Here is a 12,815-nt window from a genome sequence, read left to right as displayed (position 1 = left end):
ATTCTTTCTAACATCCATCGTATTATGCAACTGATTACTTCAAGCTTCTGCCTCTTTTGTGCAGTACATCCAGAGTCAGCAACTACGTCCGAATCCTCTTCCCCAATAAGCTTGCTGAAATCATTGAAGCGAATAGTTTCAAGATCGTCAGAACGGCAAGACGAGAAGTTCTCATCCAAAGGTAATGACTTTTATTTGAGTGATATGCCTGAGGTGTAGCCAGCTGATCTTACATGCTCGGGGAGCTCTTTGAGATCAAAGGACAACTCGGGTAGTTTTTTTGACAAGGACATAGTGAGGCAGGTTGATGTAGAGAGAAGGGCCACTCTTGCCTTGTATAGAGCAATGGCCTCATTGGCACTTTTATTGTAGAGGGTTACTGAGAGAGAGAGAGAGAGGGAGGCACCCTTTGCTTGAAAGATGCAATCCACTCGCTGGTAATAGCCTTCTCAACAACCTTCTCTCATTATTTGTGCCTTGTTGCTTGTGGCATTACGCCATGACACCATGTTAATGAGCATGGCCTTTTATTCTAATTTGATGTCTAGAGCAAATTCTTTTCTTGCAAACTCTCCACACAATGCTCTCTCTCTCTCTCTCTCTCTCTTTGTGTGTGTGTGTGTGTGTGTGTGTGTGTGTGTGTGTGTGTGTGTGTAGATTGGCTGACCGATGTTGGATTTACTCTGAACTGGAGGATTATCCCCTTCTTAGTAGCTTAAGCTTCTTGCATCCCTCATTATTTTGCACCTTTGTATTGACTAGAGAGTCTCTAATCTTCCCCCACTTTCACTTTCACTACAACATTTTGTTTAGGATGTTAGTCTTTCTTTCAACACACATACTTTGTATTAGATTCACCGGTTTCTAACCAGTTGGTCTCATGGGTCATTTTGGCCTTTTGTAGATGTCAATATATCATTTCATTTCATCTCTCTCTCTCTCTCTCTCTCTCTCTCTCTCTCACACACACACACACACACACACACACACACACACACACCCACACATTTTCTTGTGCCAACATTAGAATGTTGCAAGTGGCTTGATTATTCGGTTTTGTAAGGCATGTGACTGAGTGTGTATGGGTTTTTTGTGGATCCTCTTTGATGTACTACTTTCACCACCTTGTAAGTTGAAAATATATTTCAAGGGTTCAATAATCCCTTGTGAAACATACATTCAATTTAGCATGGTTCTCAAAGAGAGGACATTTTTTATAATTTGTACAAAGTGGTATTACTATTTTTTGATATAGAATGTCTTGCATTTTGAATGCTTTGACAATAGTGTAATTAAAATTTTTTTGCTCCGAAATATATATATATATTTTTTGTAAACACCCCGACCGCCCAAATTCAGGGAGTATACCTCTTGTAGTCTGTCCAAAAGGACTCAAACGTTTCCATATCTAAACGAATAAAAATTAAGTAAATTGTGGTCATTTGAATAATATTGTTGTAAAAATAATCCCCATTTTAACATGGTTTTAGGCACTTTTTTTTTTGCTAATGTATCTTTGATGAAGTTTAGTACAAAGTAAAATTTGTGAAGAACCATAGGTTCACATGTGAATTGAAGGGATTGCGTAACGTAGGTTTACATGTTTGGGCTCTCATGAAGCATTCAAAATTTCAGCTTTGGCTTATGTTTGATCTTGACCGGATGCTTCTATTTCAAGACCACTCAAAACCGGAGAGAATAAATCTTGCAAAGCCTATGAATAATTGTGCAAAATTATTGTTGGATTGTGTATAAAGCCTACCCATACTTCCTTTGAAGGCGATGCTTATGTATAATATAGAGAGAATGGTGGGAACACATCTGCAAAGAGTTCCCCTTAACAAAGACTTCATTAAAAGCTTTCTATGGCATATGCATAGATTGTGCTCTCTTGTTTTAACTCAAAGTCATAAAGAACAATGCCAAGGTATTTAACAACTCCTAAGAGACATTACAAGATTGCATTGGCTTGAGGTATTGGTGTGAGTACGGTGCAGGTGAAAGATATACCAATAATAGGTAGATTTTGAAAGGAGACAAGGCATGTATTATTATACGGCTATAGTTGTCTTTTTTTACAATGGTGCCACTTTGAAACTCAACATGCCAATTGCTAGTGATAGGAAATGGAAGAATTTCATACATTTTGAGAAAAATAGTACAAGCATGTTTTGTATTCCCCAATGTAGGGGTTGCAATTTACCTAGGCAAGATGTAGCTAGTGATTAGGTCAATTGTTGAGTAAGCCCCAACACTGTCCTTCTCTTTATTATAAGTTCCATGTATTCACTTTTATCAATGTAATGTGATTTTGGTGTTGTGTGCATTATGAATAATTCTCTCGTCAATCCTTTCTAACTTGCAAGTGGTTTCAAAGCGCCTCTAAATCCTACCTTTAATTATTAACTAAACTCTTATCCAACATAATTCTAGTCTAATCCTTGCTCAATTAGCAAAGCTTGAACACATTCTTGAATTGAAAGTGTACTCTACAACCGTGCTCTTGGCTTATTAGGCTTATAAGGTGTTGAGTGTGTTAAAAATTAATTCATTTGCATTTGTAATCACATTGGCAAAGTTTGATTTGGCATTTCAAGAAACATACACACATATTATTGTCTTACTCATTCGCTTGAGTGAACCTTTGAGATCATTTCTTGAGTCATTTGCTCATTGGATGACATCGTTTGTAATAAACAAAAGTGAGGATTAGGCAAAAAATCTTAATAATAATCTTGTTTGAATCCCAATTTGTTTATAAATCCTCCAACAATTAAACCCTTTTTCTTTCATGCTTTGCGTGTGGGTGGTTAACCCATTTGGTTTTTAGTAGTAGCAACTTGACGGTCATAAGTTTAATGCAACAAATTACTTTCTAAGCAATTGGAGAATTGATCTATTGGAAATGGACTTCGTTGGCAGTCTTGACAGTGCATATGATTCTAGTGTTGCCAGTCACTTGGAACAATGGTGTCGTCACTTTGATGCCTATTCTAATGAATATCCCCCTAGGCATTAGTTGAATGGTTTGTTAAAAATTCAAATCACCTTTGAATATTTTGGGTCCATAAGTGGTCCTTTACATTGCAAGACATCAAGTGCCTAGCATGAATCTAAAAGCCTGCTCCCATAGAGGTACTTGGTAAACTTAGCATCAACAATCTAAGGGTCATGTCACAATTATAGTGGTGGGTTTGCAACGGCTATGGAGAATGACTTGCCACCTTGATGCAGCCGCCACCACCTTGAGCACTTCAAAATGTTGGAGCTGCGAAGGTTGTGCTCAAGGTAGGCGATGATTCTTGCACAACATTCTAAAACGTTGAGCTTTTGCAAGAACTCGCCAACCAGTGGGAGATGCCATGTGCCCGTGGTTAGGCAAAAACTTCAACATATTGAAACACCCTCATTGTTTTCCTTTATCAATTGTTGCTTTGGGTGAAGAAGATCAACCGTCTTAGAAGGTGCTCCAATGAACAAAGCAGAGGTTAAATTTTTCAAAAGACCATTTATCAAGCCTCCAAGAGGAAATGCACAAAGGAAATGTCCTCTTTACACACTTTTTAACACACATTTTCTTTATTAATTATTGAGCACAACATCTTTAGGGACTATAAGTTCCTATGCATATTTTTGGGGATGCTTTGCTCATAATTATGGTCTAAAATTATTAAGCAATGGCAAGAGCATTCCCTTGCTCATTTAGTTTGCACCATGGGGAAGTCTTTTAACACTTGGAAAATCAAGGCGAAATACTACTTACGGAAAAAAACATAAATCAACTATCGTTAGAGCATCACCTCCAAAATAACAAGTAAAAAGTGACGCCACTCCAGCCCAATTATCCATTTAACAACAACAAGAAAAATATTTGAGTAAAGATGAATTGGCATTTTAAAGATATCCCACGCTGACCATTATGTTACTATGATTTTTAAACATAACCGATGAAACACATAACAAACTTGAAAAAATGTTTGAGCTAAATCAAAACATAGAAAATTAGGCATAGAGAATCACTCTATAAAATTGCAAAGAAAGAAGATGAACTTGCAAGTATAATCAATAGAGTTAAAAGCAAAGGTAACTCAATTAAACAAATTCCAATGCCCAGTAGAAGAGGTATAAAGTTTCCATATTTGTAAAGCATATGCTTAGTTATCATGTAGGTACTCTTGGCCTTTCCACGTTCTTTCCAAGTGGAGACCAGTGCCATATTCATACATAGTATCTTGGTTCAAGAGGGTTGGTGATTTTGACATACCCAATTTAATAAGTGATCTGTTTCTTGAAAATGCATATAATGCTATTAAAAGGTATACCTAATGGCTTCAAAATGAATATATTCACTACTTACATAGTGAAAGGACACTCTAAAGAGAAGAAAACGCTAAAGGGAAATGAAGCAAAGAAAAGAAAAAATGTAATAATGTGCAATTGACCATCTCTCTTTTTATATATATATATATATATATATATATATATATATATATATAAGTCTTTTTACTTTCCACTTCCATGAGTCTTTTCATTTCTTAAACTCACCCTTCACTTATTTCCTTTTGATGTTTGAAAAGGCTTTTTAAATTTTTGAGATTGGGGAGACTTAATCATAGCTAAGCAAAAAGTAGCCCACTATGGCAAGGCCAACTTGTGAAGTTGAGTATAGGGAAACATTCCTAAATGACAATGAGTTGTATGGTTAAGAAGGATAGTGTTGAATTTTCATGTGTGCTAGATTTCTTTGTTGATAATAGTCAATGCTCTATTATGGCTCTTCAAAGAGAGATTCACTATAACCACAATAACTTGAATATGATTAAAGGGATATACACCAAATGATGAGAGCAACTCTCTCTCTCTCTCTCTCTCTCTCTCTCTCTCTCTCTCTCTCTCTCTCGTTGCTCTGTTGGCACCTGCCATCACTAAATTTGTTGCCACGTGCCCCCCTTCACCACCCTCTCTCCTTGTTAGCAGTTGCCAATCCTTACTCTTAGATCTTCACCTGCTCTCACTTGTGCTTCTGATTCATACCTTTCTCTTGCACATGTGCTCTTGGTACATCGCTAGCGCTCATGCATTATGTTGTTGTACTGTTTGACCACCTAGCGCTACTGTGATCACCTATTCCTACTGTTTGCGTTGATCGACCACTTCATGCTCCTACAACCACTTGCAACTGTTGGGTGAAAGCATGTTAACATTTTATGCTTTTTGCCGTCCCGAATAGTGCTAGTTAGCACAATTTTGACATATGCTAACTAGTACAATAACACAAGCTAGATCTCTAAGATCTATGACCTATGATATATCAATAGAAATCTCCTGAAACAAGGAATCCAAGTGTAAAAACTTCAGCAGAATTTGATATTATTTGTAAAAATTTCACCGTGTGCCCGAGTTTTTAAAGATATGCTAACTAGCACAAAAAGTGTGTAACGTTAACATGCTTTTACCTTGTTACGTGCTCTACCTCAACAATAGCCGGGGGTTGCCTATGCTATGAAGTAAGACTCCGCTTAAGAATTTGAAACATAAAAAAATATGCATGCTTTTTTTTTTTGGGGGGGGGGGGGGGGGGGAGAGAGAGAGAGAGAGAGAGAGAGAGAGAGAGAGATAGATAGATTTTATTATCGTCCTCGGAGGTCAAATATGACCTATGGGAAATTATGCTAGATTTTGACACGGGTTGTTAGTTTGAGGATTTTTGCAAAAAAAAAAGTAGTTTTTGGCATTACTTTATGTACCTTGTATAGGCCCCTTTTCAACTTCTTTTGGAAGGTAACATCCGAGTAGCTCTCATACTTCATTACCAAATCTCCTTCTTGGATACCCATTTTCTAGCAAACTCCGGTTGAACTTGGAAACTCTCTTATTTCTTTGCTTCACATAAAAGTCTGGAGCAACTTCCGTGTTTATTTACAAAGTCTCAAGGCAAGGGATTCTATCCTTTAGAATATCCCTTCGAATCTTGTTAGCCCTCCATATACCTTTCAATGCTCATAATTGTGCATGTATAGGCAAAACCTCCTCTTTATCATAAACTAGATCAAACGGTGTGAAATTAATAGCCACCTTATAAGAAGTCCTATAAGCCCACAAACATTTAGCCACATTAGCTTCCCACTTTTTCACCTACTTGTAGATATACTTTATGAGCATCTTGATTATTTGTCCATTTCTCGGGGGGTTCACCATTCAGTATCCCCGTATATAACGTGCGTTTACGAGGTATTAAAAAACCCCTCATTTAACATGTCTGAATTTTTAGGATTTTTTTTTTCAAAACTGAATATAAAAACCCCTTATTTTAATGTATCTCTGTTAAATTGCCTAAAATTTTTCTATTTCAAAACCCCTCCTTTTGAACTCACGTTATACATTAACATAAGTACATAGTGCAACCCCGAGGTCCATTTGCACTCTCAACCGAACCATTGCATTGAGGATGGAACACTAGGGAAAACCTATGTTGAATTCCCAACTTCTCAACCAAACATGCATTAGTTTGCTACGAAATCCTTGACCTCTATTAGAGATAAGAACCCATGGACACACCAAAACGACATAAGATATATTAAAACATAAACTTCACCATCGTATGAGCATTCACTTCTTTGACTACCTTCCCATCTGGTACAATAGTCAATGGAAAAAACAACATATTTTTACTGCTTGATGGGGAGAGGATCAATAGTATCTATTTACTACTTCTTGAATGTATCATGAGCAATGCTTGATCCCTATAATTCTGCTACATTCTTTGTTCTAACACGCATGGCAAGTTTTGCACCATATTGAATATCTCGTACAACAAAAGGCTACCAAAAATCTGTTCTAAGAACACAAAAAAGTACTTAATATTTTCCTAGATGTCCGCTTTCTTCATGACACTTCAGATGTCCTCTTTGTAGAGCACCCTTCTCAGCACCCAGTTTCGACCATAAACCATATCAACGAGATTGAGCACACAGATTGGGTGTTGCTGATTATAATAGTGCCCAAGAAAAATGAAAAATTATGAGTATGTGTGAATCTCAAATAGAGAAACGCAGCTACTATCAGAGAAAAATATCCCTTGCCAATTATTGATCATGTGATAGAGCAAGATGCAAGAAAGGAAACTTACAGCTTTCTTGATGGATTTTCAGGCTACAACCAGCTTGCTATAAAGTGAGAGGATCAACATAAGACAACCTTTGCCATAGAATGGGGCATGTTCTCTTATTGAATAATGCCATTTGGCTTAACCAATGCACCTACCACATTCTAGAGGCTGATGTGTCATGCTTTTAAGGAATATCTAAGATAATTCTTAGAAATTTACATGGACGACTTATGCATGCATTCTCTTTTGAGAAATGAGCACATAGAACACTTGAAGAAGATCTTTGAGAAGTGAAAAACCTATCACATTTTCTTAAACCCAAAGAGATGTGTTTCATGGTATATGCCTATTGAAGCAGCATTATGGTATATGGGTCAATCAAAGGTGGTTTCAATTTTTTGAAGTGAAAATCCTACTGTGGTAAGGCCAATGGTCTCAGTAATGATCCTTTAAAGTTTCCTATTTATAGTATGTCCATACCAATGGTAGATGAGCTCATCAATGAGGATGCGAGTTTTATAGAAGAGGCCACAAATGCAAAAGGTAGCCGATGCCAAGTCTCAAGAGCAGCATGAAGAGGTAAAAGGGCATGTTCTCATGAAGTTTATGCATGAAAAGGTAGCAGAGTGTATCCAAGTTGCAGATGCCAAGGCCTTGGAAGTGGATGAAGAGTGTGTGCAAAACCAAGATAGTGGTCAAGATTTTGTGGACCAACAAGAAGATGAAGATGCAGATATGAAGTAAGAAAGAAATCAAAGTGGTGGTCTCGACTATGACTTCAAAGGTTTTGGGACATGAATGCCTCTCTATTTTATTGTCGAGCGGGAGGGTTGGATACAATCTCTTCATGTGTTGATGCGCGAGATGATGTTATAGCTGAAGGTAGCTGAGAGAGCAAGTTGATGGTTGAATGAGGAACTATAAAAGGGTGTTGTAGATGGATGGCGAGGCCTATATTTTCTTGTTTGACCTAGGAGCTGATGATGATTGTTTGCACGAGGTAGCGAGTGGTTGGCCATTTGATCTAGGTGGTAGCCATGTTATGATGCAAGTGGTTGGGCAAACCACCTGAAGAGGAGTTGCGGGTAAAAAAGACTTTGTACATATGGTAGCAATTTTTTTGTGTGCTCAAGTGTTTGTTTAGTTTTGTAGTTTCTAGGTGAATAAGCATCTCTTGTGGTTGAACATGAATGTTCAATAAGGGGTTTGGGCAACTGTGGTGCAACTAAAGTGGGTCGCGATGCTAGGAAGGGCAAAAAGCTAGGCTATGGTGATCTACAGGTGGATGCCAATGGGTTCAAGCAGGTATGAAGATCTAGGGCAAGCAAGGGTGTCCATGGAGGTATGCTTGAGTTGGTTTTTGAGGCCAAAACATTTTGTCTTAGGGCTAACTAGGGTGGGTTCCAAATGGTAAAAAAGGATAGGTTTAAAGATGTATGCAGTTCCCCTTTGGGTGCTTTCCAAGCTGGTCCAAATGGCTCTTCAATCAGAGCTATAGTGAGCAAGGTATGGCATTTTGAAGAAAAAGGTGGTTTGCAAATCCTTGCCGGATTGGACGGGTGCAGATGGATGGTGTCAGTGGAGGGGAGTGATTAGGTATAAATTTATTAGTCTACAATGCATAGCGGCCTTTTTAGATTGTCAATCGGAGTCCGAACGACCAAGTTATGAGAAGTTAAAGATTTGCTGGCGGGTTGCCTCAATAGGTGTGCCATCAAGATTTTTTGAGCTCACTAGGGTTCTCAAAGGTACTATCAGTGTGTAAAGCCCATTAGAAGTGACAAATGTGTCAATCAAAGCTCAAAGTGTGAGTCCGCAAGGTGAAGAGTCATGTGGGATTTACAACATGCTAAAACCTTTCAGGATCTCCGAGTTAGTGTTGGAATTAGGGTTGCAGAGAAACGCACACAGCTTGGAGAAGACGAAGGAAGCTCAAGGCACACAATAGAGAGTGTTTTACTTAGTGTGCAATGGAAAGATAGATAGCCCTAGAGTGATGGGCGTATATACAATGCTCGGGGGCAAAAAACCTCCTAAAGAGGGAAAAAAATGCCCCGGCGGTCCTAGTGTGTTCACACACATCACTACCACATGTATATGGTAACAAATCCCCCCTGGAGCGATGCGGTGAATAAGAGCTGGCACATGAGTAAAGGGAAGTTCCATGCCCTAAGGACATGATCAGTCCACAAAGGGGAGTAAGCCCAAAGCTTTGCGAAAAGCTTCAAGCTTCTCACGAGACAATGCCTTTGTGAAAAGATCTGCAAGGTTGTCATGTGTTGGCACATAAGCCAAGCTGATCTCTCCTGCTGAGAGCCTCCTTCTGACATAGTGGTAATGCACCTCAATGTGCTTCGTGCGAGCATGAAAAACTGGGTTCCTCGCAACTACCAATGCGCTCTGAATGTCAGTGTAGATAGTGTTGGCAGTGTCCTGTCCAACACCCAAATCAGCCATAAGGCGTCTGAGCCATACACACTCAACCGTAGTTGTGAAGACTGCCCTGTACTCAGCCTCACAACTCAAAGTGGCCATAGTAGGTTGCTTCTTGCTCAACCATGATATACATGAGCTGCCAAGCATGAAACAAGAACCACTTGTGGACACTCGCATGTCAACAACCAGCCCAATCTGAGTCCGAAAAAGCATGTAAGTCTAGCGGCAATGATCCCCCCTTGGGATAAAACAAGCCAAGGTGTAAAGTTCCACTAAGGTAGCGGAAAATCCTCTTGACAGCCTGCCAATGCTTAGACCCTGGGCTATGCATAAATTTGCTGACCTGTGAGACTGCAAACTGAATATCCGGCCTCGTGTTGCATACATAAATGAGGCAGCCAACAGCAGTTTGGTAAAGAGTGACATCAGCAGGATCACCAGCATCATGTAGACTCAACTTCAAACCTGTTTCCATGGGAGTGGCAATAGGTTTGCAATCCTCAAGTCCAAACTTACATAGCAATGTCTCTATGTAACTTTTCTAACACAAGGCAATACCACCATCACACTGCTTAAACTGTATAGCCAAGTAATGATGCAACAACCCCAAATCTTTCATCTTGAAAGTAGCATTCAAATCAGCCTTAAATTCAGCAATATGTCTCTCATTTGGTCCAATGATCAGTAAATCATCGACATAAAGAACCACAATGAGAAGTACATCACCCTCACGCTTTACATACAATGTGCTTTCTATTGGACTATTACGAAAGCCTTGTTTGACCAAATGAGTGTCAGCTTTCTCATACCAAGCACGAGGAGATTGCTTCAACCCATACAAAGCCTTGTTACATTTGCACACTTTGTCCTCTTGTCCTTTTATGACAAAACCGCGAGGCTGCGTTACATAAACTTCCTCAAATATGTCACCATTCAAGAAAGCAGTAACAATGTATGATTGATGTACATCCCAACCAAAATGAGCTGCCAATGCACATAGAAAACACACAGTAGTCATACGACAAGTGGGAGCAAAAGTCTCTTCGTAATCTATGCCTTTTTGCTGTGCATAACCCTTTGCAACAAGTCGAGCCTTATGGCGATCAATCTCACCATCCGGCTTGCGTTTCAACTTGTAAACCCACTTCGTACCAATGGCCTTTTTGCCAGGAGGCAAATCACATAAAGTCCATGTGTCATTTTCTATAAGTGCATCATATTCTGATTGCATGGTAGCCATCCAATTTTCTTAATTTTGTGCTTCATCAAAAGTCAGAGGCTCCTCAACATCATGTAAGCTAGACACAGCCAAAGCATAACAATCTGATGCAAATGATGCATGGCGAGAGCCTGAACGAGTACGACTAGACAAAGGTGCATCCAATTTACTGTCATGCAAAGTGTGCACCAGCCATTTTGGCATACCTCTAGCCTGCTCATTTTCAGCCCTTTCCTCATCAAGTACATCATGTACATCTGCATCAGTAATAGGCTGATCTAAAACATTTTCAGAAACCCCCATAGGCTGTACATTTTCCTCATTGGAACTTACATTCGTATTTCCATCACTGAAAAGAGGCAACAAAGTGTCATAAATGTCCTGTGAGCTTACATTACTGTCGCTGGTACAGGACAGCAAGGGCTGAACAGAATCTTCCACAAACACTACATCCCGTGAAACCAGAATACGCTTTGTTTGCGGATGATACAACCTGTAACCTTTTCTTTCAGCACTATAACCAACAAAAATACATTTGACAGCCTTATCATCCAATTTTCTGCGCTGCACTTGTGGCACCAAAGCATATGCCAAACAACCAAAAACACGCATGTGCTCAATAGAAGGCTTTCTATCATGCCATGCTTCATATGGAGTAATAGACTGCAAAGCTTTCGTAGGACACCTGTTAAGTACATAAGTGGCACACATGATGGCCTCAAGCCAAAAAGAATGCGGCAAAGCTTGACTTTTGACCATACATCGTGCCATTTCTGTTAGTGACCTCTTTTTCCTCTTAGCAACACCATTTTGCTGAGGTGTATAAGGCACTGTACATTGGTGTTTTATCCCACGACTAGCCAGGAATGCATTAAATTCATGAGACATATACTTCCCCCCTCGATCGGAACGGAGGGTGTCCATAGTACATTTTGACACATTTTCACCCATAGCCAAAAATTGTTTGAAGCACATAAAAACTTTGGACTTCGATTTAAGTGGAAATACCCATGCATGCCTGGAGTAATCATCAATGAAAGTCACGAAATACAGGTAATTGCCCAAGGACGGAGTTTGCATGGGCCCACAAACATCACTATGCACAAGCTGCAACCTGCATGTGGCCCGAACTGAACCATCCTTTGGAAAATTAGAACGCTGCATCTTACCCAAAATACAGCCTCGAGGCTTTTGTAACAGTCCAACAAAAAGCACATTGTATGTAAAGCGTGAGGGTGATGTACTTCTCATTATGGTTCTTTATGTCGATGATTTGCTGATCACTGGACCAAATGAGAGACATATTGCTGAATTTAAGGATGATTTGAATGCTACTTTCAAGATGAAAGATTTGGGGCTGTTGCATCATTACTTGGGTATACAATTTTAGCAATGTGATGGTGGTATTGCCTTGTGTCAGAAAAGTTACATAGAGACATTGCTATGTAAGTTTGGTCTTGAGGATTGCAAACCTATTGCCACTCCCATGGAAACAGGTTTGAAATTGAGTCTTCATGATGCTGGTGATCCTACAGATGTCACTCCTCTTTACCAAGGATGCCTCATTTATGTATGTAACACAAGGCTGGATATTCAATTTGGAATCTCACAGGTCAGCAGATTTATGCATAGCCTAGGGTCTAAGCATTGGCAAGCTGTCAAGAGGATTTTCCACTACTTGAGTGGCACTTTACATCTTGGCTTGTTTTATCCCAAGGGGGGATCATTGCCGCCAGACTTACATGCTTTTCGGACTCAGATTGGGCTGGTTGTTTTGATACGCAAGTGTCCACAAGTGGTTTTTGTTTCATGCTTAGCAGTTCATGTATATCATGGTTGAGCAAGAAACAACCTACTATGGCCACTTCTAGTTGTGAGGTTGAGTTCATGGAAGTCTTTACAACTACGGTTGAGTGTGTATGGCTCAGACGCTTTATGGCTGATTTGGGTGTTGGACATGAAACTGCCAACACTATCTACATTCACAACCCTAATTACAACAAGAGAGAGACTCCCATGGATCTCTCCCCTCCCCTCTCATGTGGGCTCTCT

The 12,815-nt window shown here is 39.5% G+C and overlaps 1 protein-coding gene across 1 annotated transcript in view; it reads left to right on the top strand.

Moving 5' to 3' along the window:
* Positions 1 to 569, top strand: part of LOC147435410 (uncharacterized) — a 90,234-nt gene extending 89,665 nt beyond the window's left edge. Inside the window, exon 15 of the mRNA XM_086488475.1 lies at positions 65 to 569. Within this exon, the coding sequence (XP_086344601.1) occupies positions 65 to 219 (155 nt within the window). The 3' untranslated portion in view covers positions 220 to 569. The remainder of the gene's footprint in view (positions 1 to 64) is intronic.
* Positions 570 to 12,815: the final 12,246 nt, after the last annotated feature.

Source organism: Adiantum capillus-veneris, chromosome 18, assembly GCF_014529385.1.
Source record: "Adiantum capillus-veneris isolate H3 chromosome 18, ASM1452938v2, whole genome shotgun sequence".
Classification (NCBI taxonomy): Eukaryota; Viridiplantae; Streptophyta; class Polypodiopsida; order Polypodiales; family Pteridaceae; genus Adiantum; species Adiantum capillus-veneris.
Note: the sequence above shows the minus strand (reverse complement) of the source record. Positions and strands in the feature narration are given on the sequence as shown.